The sequence below is a fragment of the Panthera leo genome, chromosome C1, assembly GCF_018350215.1.
Source record: "Panthera leo isolate Ple1 chromosome C1, P.leo_Ple1_pat1.1, whole genome shotgun sequence".
Classification (NCBI taxonomy): Eukaryota; Metazoa; Chordata; class Mammalia; order Carnivora; family Felidae; genus Panthera; species Panthera leo.
Window position 1 is genome coordinate 160,546,412 of NC_056686.1, and position 14,834 is coordinate 160,561,245.

The following is a 14,834-nucleotide window of genomic DNA, read 5'->3' on the forward strand; positions in this document are numbered from 1 at the left end:
GGGATGGGTACCCTTTTTACACTAAGGAAGTGAGGATGAGCAGACATGTAATTTTCCCCCAAGCTACATAGCTAGTCAGTGTTAGGACAGTATTTGACCCAGCAGTGGGGTGTTACTCTACGTCCTAGTTCTCTACTCTGAATACTAGCCCCTGAGCTAAGACTAAAAAGAATAGCCAAGAACTAGAGGCTTCCAAAAATGCAGAGAATTCTGAAAATCAGTGAGAAAATAAAATTCTGAGCAAGAAAATGGGAGGCACTTAAAGAAAATGACAGCACAGAAAGCAGTCCTACAAGCCCAAGTTCATAGGCTGACACAACCACAGGAGCAGCTGTGTGATGGGAATAGCTTCACAGAGTTAAACCCAGAAACGCTGGGTCCTATGAAAAATCCCCAAAAGAATCACCCATCCAAAAGATGCAACATTATTTCCAGAGGTGGATCAATAATAATGATGGTGGCTAACTCTTGCTGAGCACTTAATATGTCTCAGATACTATTCTACATGGTTTACCAGTATTGTCTCATCTCATCCTTAACAGCAGTCCTATGATGTTTACTGATGAAGAGACTGAGGCCCTAAGTGGTCAATTAACCGACCAAGGGTCTCATGGTTTGTAAGTAGGGAAGCTGGCCTGTGAACCCAGGCTGTCTAATTCCAGAACTTGCATTCCACACACGTGCCGCGTGAAGGAAGGGATAGATTCAGCGCTCAGGATATTGAGGTGCTCCACAAAGGCAAGCAGGTAGTAAAGAGGCCCCATAACACAGTGGGAAAAGCAAAAGCTCTGAAGTCAGAAGACTCTGTTTAATGCCTGCGTCTTACAAACTATATTACTCAGCAATTATCCTTAACCTTTCTGAACCCCATCTGTATGAAAGGGTAATTATACCTGTCCTGCCCAGCTCATCAGGTTGTTGTAAAGATCAAGTGAGGCTCTGTGTGTGAAAGTACATTATAAACCTTAAAGCCCCACATAAATATTGCCCCACAGAAATAAATTATGGTGCCATTATGAAAGGAATATAGCATAATGTAAAGAATATACTTAAGCTTTGTCTAGTCAGTGGGCAGATGACCCCCAAAGTTTGTTTTCAGCTGCAAGCAGAGATCTTGTATGCAAAGCAGGGCTTAAAAAACAACAACATTGAAGAGTATCAGTTTGAATGTTGATAAGTGTTTTATAAATAGCTGCATAATTAGCATGTACTTACTGCAAAAAGTATACATAATATTTTATTCCCTGTTGTAGGCTGTAATGAATCTGCTGCCTCTACGTCCTAGGTGGTTTTCACTTACTTTCCCCTTGATAATTTTAATACGTGGAACCATTATTAGCTGAATTAAGAATAAGTAAATGAGCAGTAAAAAAAATACAGAAAAATTACAGGTGCCTGTGGTGAGTAAGATAATAACTAGGTAAAAATATATGAAATAATTACAGTGTTTGAACGGCAGAGCCGGCATGAGGAAAATGACTCAATGGAATATTAAGGCTGCTGTTGGCAGGGTAGAAAGACCGTAGCCTACACTGTGGCCTTCACCTCTTCAGATTCTCGGCTCTAATCCTCCCTGAGAACAGATCCAATTTGTCCTCAGCCACGTTTGTGGTGCCAAAGGAGCTGGTCCAATTCGACAAAGGTTTAGTCATTCTGAAAGTCTGTGCTCCTATAGATGAAATACCCAGTATCTAAAAGCTTCTGTTTCAAAGATGCGTCCGATGTTTGGTACTTAGTGGACTTAGTCCACCTGGTGATATCGAATACGAACTTATTTAGGATGTATCTATCATTTGTGTTTGACATCTTGACAAAATGGAATTTCAGATAATGTAGATCAAGGAGCTGTGATTTGTTTGTTTGTTTGTTTGTTTGTTTTAGAAAACTGGGTTATATATAACATTCCAAACAGTGTGATTGAATTAAGGTAACCAGTCAATCAACAAACATTTGGGACTTTTTATGTTTCCAGATCCTGCTGCTAAGGATTCTGATTTAATGCTCCCAGATGGTGAAAAATCTTATTACCATAAGAAGAGAAACCTCAAGTTAGGATTTGAATCCTCACAAATGTTTGGTTAATAGCAATGAGCCACTGCTTTTTATTTTTTTATTTTTTTTAAGCAAGCTCTGCACCCAATACAGGGCTTGAACTCAGGACCCTGAGATCAAGAGTCGCATGCTCCACTGCGGGGTGCCTGGGTGGTAGGTTAAGTGTCAGACTCTTGGTTTCAGCTCAGGTCATGATCTCACAGTTCGTGAGTGCAAGCACCACATCAGGCTCTGCGCTAACAGCATGGAGCCTGCTTGGGGTTCTCTCTCTGTTCTCTTTCTGCCCCTACTCGACCCATGTGCGCTCTCTCTCTCTCTCTCTCTCTCTTAAATATATAAACAAAAAAAATTTTTTTAATAATTAAATAAAAGAGTCACATTCTCCACCGACTGAGCCAGCCAGGTACCCCCAAGCCACTGCTTTTTAAATCAGCAGGTTCTGGACAAGAGCACGGGTTGAAGCTACAGCAGAGAGGAACAGTGGAAACCCTCTGCTTCCCTGACTGTCAGATTGTCAGGGAGTTGCAACAATTAACACTCGATTTTCTGTATGTGCTTTGTCTTCTTTGAGGATTTAGGGGGATCAGTTTCTGCATCTGAGACAAATTTCTCCATTATCTAATAAATCTCTAAATCACCTAATTCTGCTGCATACATAATATATGTTAGCATTAAGAGATATTAATATCAGACAAAATGTGACAACATAGGTAAACAGAGTAGTGGGGACAGGGATAAGAGAACTGAGTTCTAATCCCAAGAATTCCATTGATAGATTTGGAAAAAATCATTTTAAACTCATTCTACCTCAGTTTCCTTACCTCTGAAGTGGTGGAGTTGGAGGTAAAATCAAAGGGCTTTTGCAACTCACAGATTCTATGATTCTGTGAACCATCTGAAACCAACTCTGTGTCCGTGATGACTTTGGCCATTTTGACCATTAAGGCCTTTTCTTAATTGTGTTTAAAATAAAAATTCAGGGACACTGGGGTGGCTCAGTTGGTTGAGCATCCGACTTCAGCTCAGGTCATGATCTCACGGTTCATGGGTTTGAGCCCCGCATCAGGTTCTGTGCTGACAGCTCAGAGCCTGGAGCCTGCTTTGGATTCTGTGTCTCCCTCTCTCTCTGACCCTCCCCTATTCGCGCACGTGCATGTGTGCTCTCTCTCTCTCTCTCTCTCTCTCTCTGTCTTTCTCTCTCAAAAATAAACATTGAAAAAAAAATTTTTGAATAAAATAAAATAAAAGTTCAGTAAGGGACACCTGGGTGGCTCAGTTGGTTAAACATCTGACTCTTGATTTCAGCTCAGATCATGATCTCATGGTTCCTGAGATGGAGCCCACACTGGGCTCCACACTGGTAGCGTGGAGCCTGCTTGGGATTGTTTCTCTCTCTCCCTCTCTCTCTCTGCCCCTCCCCTGCTTGTGCGTTCTCTGTCTCTTAAAATAAATAAATAAACATTTAAAAATAATAAAAAATAAAAGTAAAAATTCTGTGAATAAGTCTAGATTCTCTTACGGACTTTTAACTGGCACTTTATGTGACACCATGTTATCTTTCTGTGTCTTTTTCTCCATGAATTCAAGCAGCCATATTGCTTCTTTTTTTTTTTTTTAATGTTTTATTCATTTTTGACAGAGCATATTTGGGGGAGGGCCAGAGAGAGAGGGAAACAGAGGATCTGAAATGGGCTCTGTGCTGACAGCAGCAAGCCCAACGTGGGGATTGAACTCATGAGCCGTGAGACCATGACCTGAGCTAAAGTTGGATGCTCAATCGACTGAGCCACCCAGGCACCCCCGCCATATTGCTTCTTACCTGAACTTAACTGTCATGATCTCAGGAGTCATGGCCTTACTTAATCCAAGTATTTCCTGATCATTTTTATTTTCTCTGCTAACCTGAACATAACATAGACATTAGCCACGCATATATTTCCGATAGTGCTCTTCAGATGTTAAAAGTAACTTATGTGGAAAAAAAAAAGTTTATATGTGTGGTATCTGTTGATAATCCTTTTTAAATTGTTACTTGTCCTAGAGAAGAGCTAGATTTTTATGCCGTGTATGTAGAACTTTATCCATCAAGTGGTTAATGCATTATTCTGGTTTTAGCCAAAAAAGGTAATGGTTTCTGCAACCTTCCTGATGTGTTTGAATGTATAAACAAACTATATTTGAAACGTTACTCTTTTTAGGTTCCATTGTTTTACATCGCATTAAGACAAGGGACCTGGTAGGATTTCTTTCCCCTTTTGGCTGCTATCTGAAGGGAATATAGTTTTTTCCCCTCTCTCCACCTTTTTTGTAAAAGTTAAATAAAATATCAAAATAAATCTCCTAAAAGCCTGGTGAAAGTGTTATGGGAATCAACAGAAGCCCCGATACTGCATCAATAAGCATTTCAGGTATAATCAATTACATAAAGTGTTCTCTGTGCCCCTTGAGAATCTGGCTCAACAGACTGTTCAGGAATAGAACAATATGTTGCCTGTGGAGGGGTAGAGTCCTTCAGCATCTTTCTGGATTCCGCTTATAAAAGTACTATTACCCCCACCTCCAGTAACATCTGTAAGGGGAAAGGGAGACTTTGTGAAATAAATCAGTGCTTCCTTTTATTTTCCCAGAGGCAAAAATACTTAACTTTCATGAGAAAAGAAAGCAAACCTCATTCTCGTCCCTCTGGATTTGGTCATTGCTGGCTCCCAGGAGGCTGTGGAACCACTCATTAAGAGCAGAGGACACTCAGAGCTGGTTTAGAAAGTACTTGTCGGCTCTGGGAAACTTAGAACTTAGGCAAAAAAAGAAGGAGGAAGGAAGGAAGGCAGAAAGAAAGACAGGAATATTTTTCTCATTAGGATTTTTGCTTCCCAGATGCAATCATTCTCAATAATTTCATGAACCCAAGCACTAATGTCCAGTCACTATAGCCACTGTTTAGGACTGGGGGCGGGGTGGTGGTGATGACAATGGAAAGAGCCCTGTCTGGATTTATAAACCCTGCCATTTATCCACTGAACAGCCTCAGGCAGATCTCTTCTCTCTGTTTCATCTGTAAATATTTATAGAGAGCGTTATACAATCATGTGAGCGCATTGGGCATATTTATTACAAACTATAAAGCTCCATACACATTTATAGGTTTATCATGTTAATTCTCCCAATCCTGTGTTCTGTCTCATTGCAGACAAAATAAAGATTTCCCCCATAGGAAAGAAGCCACGAAAAATCTTTGTCCTGACCCACAGAGATGATGTAAATTTAGTATCCTATCCTAAGGCCTTATAGATTAGCCACAGGTATGCTGCTGATAGCACTGTATCCAACTCACAAGCATTTGCATTACTTCCTGAGTCCCAAGTCAAAATAATCTGGAAAGTTAGCATTATATCCACTTGATATCAACCTTAATACTCCAAATCATTGCAGTCTTGTGCAAGTAAGAAGAACAATCTCTTTCTCTCTCCCTCTCTCTTACTGACTCTTGGGTGGAACACTGCGTATTTTCCAATCAGTCAAGAATAACTCATTTGGTGCCCACTGTGTGCCAGACTGTGTTGCTAAGATACCATAAAAAAAATAGTGATAAAATGTAGTGCCCAGCACTGCAGTTCTTGGGAAAGAAAAACTGAGTTGTGTGTATATACAAGCAAGAGACCTAAGGGTTAATCAGAAAAGAAATAATTTTTGCATAAAGTGATCTTTCTTCCCTTTTTTTTATTGTAAGCTCAGAAAGAATTGTAGCAATACAGGTTGAGCAATTTTCTTTTTTATGAATCCTGTGCTCAATTTATGAAAGTCATTTTGCAACCCATTTACATGCAGTAAACTTTGCTTTAAGGTTCTGTCATTTACCTTGATCATGATTATTTATAGTCCCTTTAGAAAAGGCCCTTTACTGGCTTAGGTCTCAAGCACAGCACTGCCATAAGGCAGTTTTCTACTGAGCCTTTTAAGTCATGGTCGTAAGCTAAGGCATAGCCAGTCTTATAGCCAACTATGAGGCACAACGGTGTTGTGTAATGGGGAAGAGAAGTAGTTGGAATTAAGAGTCTTGGTCAAAATCAACTCTATACTCTCACCATGTAATCCTGGCTATTTTTGCTCCTTTACAGTCAGTTTGCTCACTTGTAGAAAGGGAAGCATGCTTAACTGAAGTACTCTAGTGCAAGATACAGGGTAAATTATAAAGAGGAAATTGTTCCATGAACTAATTGTCTAATTGCGGTAGGAACTACTATAAATCACTGAAAAAGGAATGGTATGTCTAATCTAAAATCTTTCTTGATCACATACTATATTCTCTCTACTGTAATACACACATGAATGTAAACTGAGAGCAGAAGCCCTTACCTTACACATAGTGGGCACTCAATTATGTATTTATTGTATTGATGGATAAATACAGTTGCTAGCTGAAAGTCACTGTGCTAAGCATGGTACAGAATACAAGGTATTTAATGTATCTTCCTAGGCCTGCAGGAGCTTCTAGTTTAGTTAAGATGACTAGCCATAAATGCACAAAAAGCCAATATGAGTTATGTTGTGGTTCTAGACAGGAGAAGTTATGATGTAAAGAGTGTGTCTGAGTCCCTTACCAGACCTATATGGTAGGAACCCTTCCTCTTCCTGACAATGGGAGAGCCTGTCTTCTTCCAGCCTCACTTTCCCCCATGCACTCCTGGTATGAATTACAGCTCCAGCAGAACTTAGATGCTCACTCAGAAGGGTTTAGCTGAAATATATACAATGAAGTGGCTTAATAGAGATATATGCAGAATTCTGGAAAGCAAAAAGAGATGGCAAGGGACAAGCTAGAGAGACAAGCAACAGTAAGTAGGAAGCATTCCCTACCCTAGAGGTGAAGGGCCAGGTGAAGGTCAGGCAGGGAATGTGGTGGTGGCCAGAGCTGGGCACAGAAAGAACCCCTGTCAACACACAAGTCCAGGTGGAGTCATGCAAGTCTCATCCCTTGGACAACTGTCATGTCAAAGTCCGCAGACATTAGCAAAGGTTTGTATGCATTTGCTCCAGAATCTTTACATGGGCGGGGCTTCTCTTGTGGGCCTGAGGAAGGAATGCCATCAGTCCAGAAGGCTGGCTTTCTGAAACCGGGACCTGTCACTCTCTACCTTTGTGAAATGAGTGTGAAATGGCTAGATGTCTTCCTTGACTCCGAGGCACTTACCACGCACAGCCTTCACAAGGCACGGAGCAGGAGAAAACAGACTACACCCTCAACAATAAGAGGCGAGTCATCCGCCTGGTGCTGCAGTGGGCCGCCGTGCACGGGGACGTGCTACAAGAGGATGATGTGGCCGTGGCTTTCCTCGAGGTACGTGGGGTCATCCCTTCCCAGAGTACGTCTTTGTCTTACGATCCAGGACTCTCCATAAGCATGGTAGCTTCCCTGGAGAGACTGTGATTGCAAATTCTCTTCTCTGTTAACATGTTCATCAGAAGGGTACTCTGAGAGGAATAGAGAACAACTTCAGCCATTATCCGGCCACTCATTCAATAACAGCTAGCATTTTAATGTATTTTCATTTGGTCTCTTTTTCTTTGTGTATTTTCTATGGTTATAATCACATAGTACCCATCATTTTGTAGGCTGCTTTTTCCACTTTATATAAGGAATTTTTCTATGTCAATACAGTCTTTCTAATAAAAATTTCAAATGACCTTTGAGTAGCTCTGCCACAGATATACTTCTTTTCCTCATATTGTTGAATATTTAAATCATTTACAGTTTTCACATTCCTCAAATAATAGTACAGTGAACCTTTTTCAGCAAGTAGATCTGTCCTTGGTTACATTCCTAGAAATAGGATTACTAGATCAAATGGTACCTATTTTTGAGTGGAGTGAAACAGATCATTTTATTGAGGACTTTCTAGGATCATGAAGTGGTTTCCAAAGGGACACGATTTATTTTGTAAGCACTGCTTTGAGCTGAACTTCCCTTTTCCTTCCCATGGTCCCAGCCCCACGTTGCAACATTGACCCTGGCACTGAGTCCTTGATGACTCACTCTGTCCTCCAAAACTTAGATGAGGATCTTCTATGCAGGCAAAAGGCAATGTGGCTTCTATTTCAAACTTTATCAGTCTGTATGTTCAAGAATGAATTATCCAAAAGGAATATACCCCTTCTCTCCTGTGTAATCATGTAATTTGGCAGGCAGATTGGTGGGGAAGGGAGGAAGAGGAACTATGAGTGTCCCCAAAAGCTGTGGAAAGAAGTATTTTGAAAATATAAAGGAAAAATAGTAGCCTGGCTCATACATTGACTCCTGGCCTCTACAGGTTGAACAAAGGACTGTTTTGCAGATGGACCACAGTGGTGGTTAAGAAGGCATTGCCACAGTTGTCATCTTTTGCTCCTCAACAAAGCAGGGCCCAGCTGCTGCTGCCGGGCCATCAGGATAGTTCCCAGGACGTCCATAAAGAGTCCTGAGTTGGTACAAACTCAGCATAACTTCAGTACGGTACTGAAGACTATGCCGGCATTTTACTACCAAAAATCGACCACCATCAGTGGGCAATATTAAATAAACAACAAATGCTATAATATTATTTAAAATAAATGTTAAAATTTCCCTGAAGAAATAGAGGTGAAAAAGTGCTCTTAAAGCGTAGGTTATAAAGTGACCCATTCTGAAACATTGCATTACGTTGCCTTTCCGATAAATATCACATGAACAATTCATTTGCAATTAAAAAAAAATTCGAGTTCTTTTATTGTGGTAAAATATATCAAACATAAAATTTGTCATTTTAACCATTCTCAAGGACACAGTTCAGTGGCATTATTTAATTCACAATGTTATGCAACCGTCACCACTACCTATTTCTAAATCCTTTTCCCACTTGCAATTTTGAATTTAGACATATTGTAATGTTTTCTTTTTCTTTTTTGTCTCCAGTCTATGAAACCATAGTGTGGAGATGGCTAGCAAAGCAGATAACATAAGGACACATCTTTATTGATCTTTACAGAATTGTGCACCTTTGCAATTCTTATTAAAAGCCTGTGACTTTTGCCAATTACAGGAGTTTTATGTGTCTGTATCGGATGATGCCCGGATGATTGCTGCCCTCAAGGAGCAACTGCCCGAGTTAGAGAAGATTGTCAAACAAATGTAAGGAAGGGCTTGGCTTTGGGTGTGTTTTCATGAAGTAAGTGGCTGCCTCTCAGGCCAAACATCTTACAAAAAGCCCTTTGCCCCCAAAAGGTGAAAGCCGGTTTTCGGCAGGCACACAGTGTTCTGGTTTGAGTGGACAGGGCCTCGGGCATAGGTGTGATGAGGCCAGATAAAGAGGGGGGAAGTTCTGCTCAGCTGTCTTCTGTTGCTGGACATCTGCCAAGAGAAAGCCTGGGACAAGGCAAAGATCCTCCTATGGGGCATCTAACTCAGTAAACTTGGGTCCTTTTTGTTCGAGGCAGTGAATCCAGTAATAGTCAGTGGCATTTAAAGAAAGTTTAGGAGGAATTACTTTATGGAAAATTCACTTTCTGCTGCCAAAGCTGTTGCTGGTGAATGTTTGTGTCCTCTTAGTGAAAACATGGAAGGTTTCACACACTGTACTTTGAGCCATACAGTAAATACTGGAAAGAGCGTCTGCTGCTAGAAAGACCTGAAAGCTAGAAAATGGTTTTCAACGTCAGTTCTGCCAGGAATCTGCCTGTGATGAGAGCTGATCTCTTTGTGTCTCCTCTGTGCTTGGTCTCCTGGTATTAAAATAAAGAGGTTTGGGGTGGCTGGGTGGCTCAGTCAGTTAAGCGTCTGACTTCAGCTCAGGTCATGATCTCATGGTTCGTGGGTTCGAGCCCATGTCGGGCTCTGTGCTGACAGCTCAGAGCCTGGAGTCTGCTTTGGATTCTGTGTCTCCCTCTCTCTCTCTGCCCTTCCCCTGCTCCTGCTCTCTCTCTCACTCTCTCTCTCTCTCTCTCAAAAATAAACATTAAAAAAAAATGAAGAGGCTCATATTGCTCCCGAAGGATTGCTGTCATTTCATTTTTGTGATGTAAGATTAAAGTTATACACAAATGAAGTAATTCAAAATAATGGTACCAATGCTATTAAATAATGTGCTTTCTCTCTTTCTCGTAGTTCAGAAGATGCAAAGGCTCCACAAAAGAAGGTAAGTGACAATGGATTAGGATCCTCTAATGGTGCCCTGTTGCATAACAATTCTCCAGTAATATTATAGTGCAATATAGAAAAGTGATGTGTATGTAAAAAGAAAATATGTTTTCCCCACTTCTTGACTCTGGCTGTTTCTCAGGTGTGTTTCCTCAGTGTTGCAAATATACATTGGTCATTAAAAGCTGTTATTACTCTTACAGCACAAAGTTCTTTTGCAACAGTTCAACACAGGCGATGAGAGAGCCCAGAAGCGCCAGCCTGTCCGCGGCTCTGATGAAGGTGAGACGTGTCTTCCAACTCATGGTTGTACAGATTACTCAAAGTCAGAATAAAATCTCCCCCCGGGAACCCTCAGCCCCACAGAATAGCTTTTCTTGGACTATGTCTTGGCACTCCAAATAGTTTGCTTGAAGGTGCCCTTTTGCATTCCAATTATTTATCTTCTTGAACTCTAGGCCTTGAGTGGAAGTGCTGGTCCACACTTCCCTGATTCAGCCTCTCCCTCACTACCACCTTTTCCTGAAGGAAGGAAAGATTATGTCAGGAACTAGTTGTCAAGGTTGCCCCTCTGGGAAAAGCTGGCAGGAAGGCAGCTGGCACTTTGCAATGTCACACAGAGGAGAAGGGCCAGGGTCATCTGCAGAACAGGACTCCTGCCCAGGGGGAAGCACTCTGATCCTGAGCACGGCCTTGTTAGCAGCCATCAGGGAGGTGCAGATGCTGACGATTACTGTTTGGTCACTTAAAGATTTGTCTAGAGAATCACAACCAAAATAAAATTAATAATAATGGTAACATTTTCATTTGAAGACACAAATGAGTCTTGTAATTTAGGAGTGCCTCTAAACCCAAGACTTACAGTAGCTGCAATTGCTTCTAAGATTTGTGTTCAGAGGTGAGCGTGTAGGTGTCATATATGGGTTTGCTGAGCTCAGTACCCCACGTGCTGTGGCCCAGCCCCAGAGTACACAAAGCAGTGAACAAGTGAGCAGGAATGTCAGCGTGTTCACGTCGTAGGCAGAAGCACTCCTGTTGCAGAGGTGTTCGTGTTGACTCCGCACCACCACACCAGGCAGCAGTGACCCAGCGATCCCGCCTACAGCACAGCACTTCCTGTGTTATGAAAAAGAAACCCTCACAGACAAGGGCACATCCAGAAAACAGGCCTACACATACTTCATTTTTTCCCATCACTTCTATATGGATTTTTCACAAAAATCTGCTATCGTTTTTTTTTTTTAATTTTTTGTAATGTTTATTTATTTTTGTGAGAGAGACAGAGTGCACGTGGGATAGGGGCAGAGAGACATGGAGACACAGAATCTGAAGCAGGCTCCAGGCTCTGAGCTGTCAGCACAGAGCCCGACGTGGGGCTCGAACTCACAGACTGTGAGATCATGACCTGAGCCGAAGTCGGACACTTAACCGACTGAGCCGCCCAGGCACCCCTGCTATCGTTTTTTGAGTTGGAGATGGAAGCCACGTGTGTACCTATTCTCAGACCAATGCTGAGGTCAGGAGTTTGGGAAGCGGGCAGGCATAGGCATAGGTGACTGCGAATAGATACAATAGTAAGAGTGACAAGACGATGCCAATTTGGGAGGATATCTAAACATTTCCCGTTGCTGATGGTTTTCTTAAGAATTCCCAAGACCAATTTGCCATATTGTTACTGCCTTCCCAATAGTTCTGTTTAAAGTCTATTGCATGGACCACACCTACACAACCATTCGGGTGCCGGTGGCCGCCTCGGTGAAGGAAGTCATCAGCGCAGTTGCTGACAAACTAGGCTCTGGGGAAGGCCTGATCATCGTCAAGATGAGCTCTGGAGGAGGTAACAGCCTTAATTAGCACTTTGGGCTTCTGCAAAATGGAATATCCAGTCCAATGAGAAACCCTGCCAGGAGTTAGCGTGGCCCATCCAAGCGGATCCAGAGGGACAAATTGGTGCTTGTGTGTGCTCCCACAAATAACAAAATAATACGGTTAGAAGTGGGCTGGATAAGTGTCTAATATGCCCCATTTTGTAGGTACCCACTATAAAGCAGAAAAAGGAGAAGTGATCTGAGGCCAGCTGGAGCTGAGGACTCTGGTGTGGATGCCAGCCAGGAGTTCCTTCTGTGTAAACCCTAAACAAAAAAGCTTAAGGCCTTCGAGCTCTGAGAAATGTGGACCCTAAGAGGGCCTCTGGCGTGAAGCTACAGGCCATAGGTTTCCAGAAGTCTGAAGTTGGAGGTGGTCATGGTCTAGTTGTTCCCATCTGTTGATGGTTCCCCTCCTTACCCTTAGAGAGGGCCGGAGCTCAACTCATCGGATAAAATAAGCATATTTTCCCCATGGGATTACATGATTACCTTATGCGTTGTTGAAATGTCATATATTCATTCACCATATATATCCACTGGCCACTGACTATGACTGGGACCGGAGGGATGTGCTGTGGCGGGCGGGAGGTAGCTAGTAACGAGTTACAATCCATACTGGCAAGAGTTTTGGAACTGTCAGCACACGTTGCAGTAAGTCCAGAGGAAGGAGCAGTAAGTCCATCTGGTCTGTCAATGATTTCATAGCCACTGGGGACCCTCCAGGATCGGGTAAGCCATTTTTGCCATGTCTGAAGGCAAATGATTCTACTGCTGCAGGATTTTTAGATGCATCATGGATTCCCTAGATATCCTCTTCCATTTCTGCCCCAGTCACACGGGACCCAGGATGTCCCTTTTCGCCCATCCCGCTGGCACACTTCCCAAGCTATCCTGGGTCCTTCCTCACCTTCCTTCAGTTTTTTACCCAAATGTCAGTGTCTAACCGAGGCCCCCTCCTTACTTTCTTTGGTTCTCTTTCTAAAATTGTATCCTCTCCTGCTTATACGGACTTCCTTGCTTCCTTCCCTATTGTTTTTTTCTCCTCGTGGCCGCTCGCTCTCTGATAAGTTTGTCTTTCTCACTGTGCGCATCCCTAACTGCAGTGCAGGCTCTTTTTGGACTGGGATTTTTTTTTTGTTTGTTTGCTCCCTTCTGTATCCTCAATACCAGCAGCAGTGTCCAGCAAATAGTAAATGCTAAATAAATATCTGTTGAATGAATTAATTTTTACAGTATAGGAGGCTTAATCCAGGTAACGCAATTGCCCTCCAAATGAGGGACTAAGTGAAAAAATAATAGTGAATTTTACATCTAAAATCTATTTGAGATCTCAGAAACCCCCTAAGTTTTCTACAAGTGATCTTTCCATCTCCAAAGTGCTGGGCATTATTACCATCTGGAAACATAATTTGTTATATAAATAGCAAATGTGGTTTTTATATATAATTACAGTTGCAGCGCAGAACTGGGGGAATTGACCCTCGGGTATTTCCATTCCTGTTTTGTGGTCATTTCTGATGGCATTCTGAGTGTCATGTGCCTGCATGAATGCTGTGTCTTTTTTATTCAGTGGGTCCCTTCAGGACTGTATTTTATGCAGTCGCTCTGCGTGTTCCGGTAATTCACCGAGCCGGCAATTTGTTGGTGTGATTAGGGCAGTGCAGCAAATCTCAGATGCATTTAATAGGCAATCTCATGCTTTTTATGTTCACAGAAAAGGTGGTGCTCAAACCTAATGATGTTTCAGTATTTACGACGCTCACCATTAATGGACGCCTATTTGCTTGCCCGCGAGAGCAATTCGATTCACTGGTAGGTGTGGATGGCCTCCTCAGAGTAGTGTCTGCAATCAGAAAAACTTGTCTGGAGCTTAATTTTGCAGTTACGTTGAACCTAGTTGCCAAAAACTCTTGAATGTTACTTGGCTTTTTCTTTTTCTGTGCTCTATTAGGTAAGCCTCAGGTGTTCATTTGATACACTCTGAGCTTTAGATTTTCTTTCGTGAAAATTAGCCAAGTAGCACCATGACTGGGGCCTAATTCAGCTTTTAGAACTGTTTGTAGTAAATCACCTCCTTGAAATCCCTCCAATTTAAATATTAATGTTAAAAATCTGAATACTTAGACCAGGATAGAAAAAAAAATTTTTAAGACCAGATATTGCAATGTATCATACTCCTTAGGGAGTTGTAGAAAAGGTATTATGGTAAAGCCACTCTCCGGTCTAAGAAAAATTCTGTTTCCTGGAAGTGGTCTAACTTGTGTAGGAAATACCAGAGGCCAGCCCTTTCTTCCCTAAGTTTCTAAAACATTTGTTCCAAGCCCACACAGAGCTGTCTGCAAATTAAAAGGATTAATGGGCTCATGTTAGCAGCGGAGTAACCTACTCTCTTTTATGCAGGTAGGGTTTATGGTAGGGTTCATTTCTATTTACCCTATAAAAATTAGACATGTTGGTGCATAGCTCTCAACGTATCTTGGAAAACCTATGGGGCCAGTTCAGAGGATAGAGAACTAGTTTTTTCCATCTTTGGACACACAGGGCTGCTTTTACTAAGAAAAGTGCAACACAGGAGCGAGAGGTAACCAGCCTCACATTTCAGAGAATTTAACCACATGAGTGTTGCATAAATACATTCAAATGTCATCAAAACAGACATTAGAAGGAAATCAAGATTCCTCTCCTCTCAGGAACATTTTAGAGCTTGCTTTGGCCTCATGGTAATTCTGTGTTCTAGTCTGGGGGGAGCCATTTTGTGCACTGCAATG

At 42.0% G+C, this 14,834-nt stretch overlaps 1 protein-coding gene across 5 annotated transcripts in view; it reads left to right on the forward strand.

Moving 5' to 3' along the window:
• The window catches only part of RAPGEF4 (Rap guanine nucleotide exchange factor 4), a 291,851-nt gene that overhangs the window by 247,986 nt on the left and 29,031 nt on the right, over positions 1 to 14,834 (forward strand). For 4 of the 5 annotated variants that reach the window (XM_042949147.1, XM_042949149.1, XM_042949150.1 and 1 more), the window contains 6 exons: positions 7,237 to 7,387; positions 9,105 to 9,193; positions 10,166 to 10,196; positions 10,402 to 10,480; positions 11,889 to 12,035; positions 13,781 to 13,878. In XM_042949147.1, the coding sequence (XP_042805081.1) occupies positions 7,237 to 7,387; positions 9,105 to 9,193; positions 10,166 to 10,196; positions 10,402 to 10,480; positions 11,889 to 12,035; positions 13,781 to 13,878 (595 nt within the window). Of the gene's footprint in view, positions 1 to 7,236; positions 7,388 to 9,104; positions 9,194 to 10,165; positions 10,197 to 10,401; positions 10,481 to 11,888; positions 12,036 to 13,780; positions 13,879 to 14,834 lie in introns of those variants that run through there. The other variant, XM_042949152.1, reaches the window with a different exon arrangement.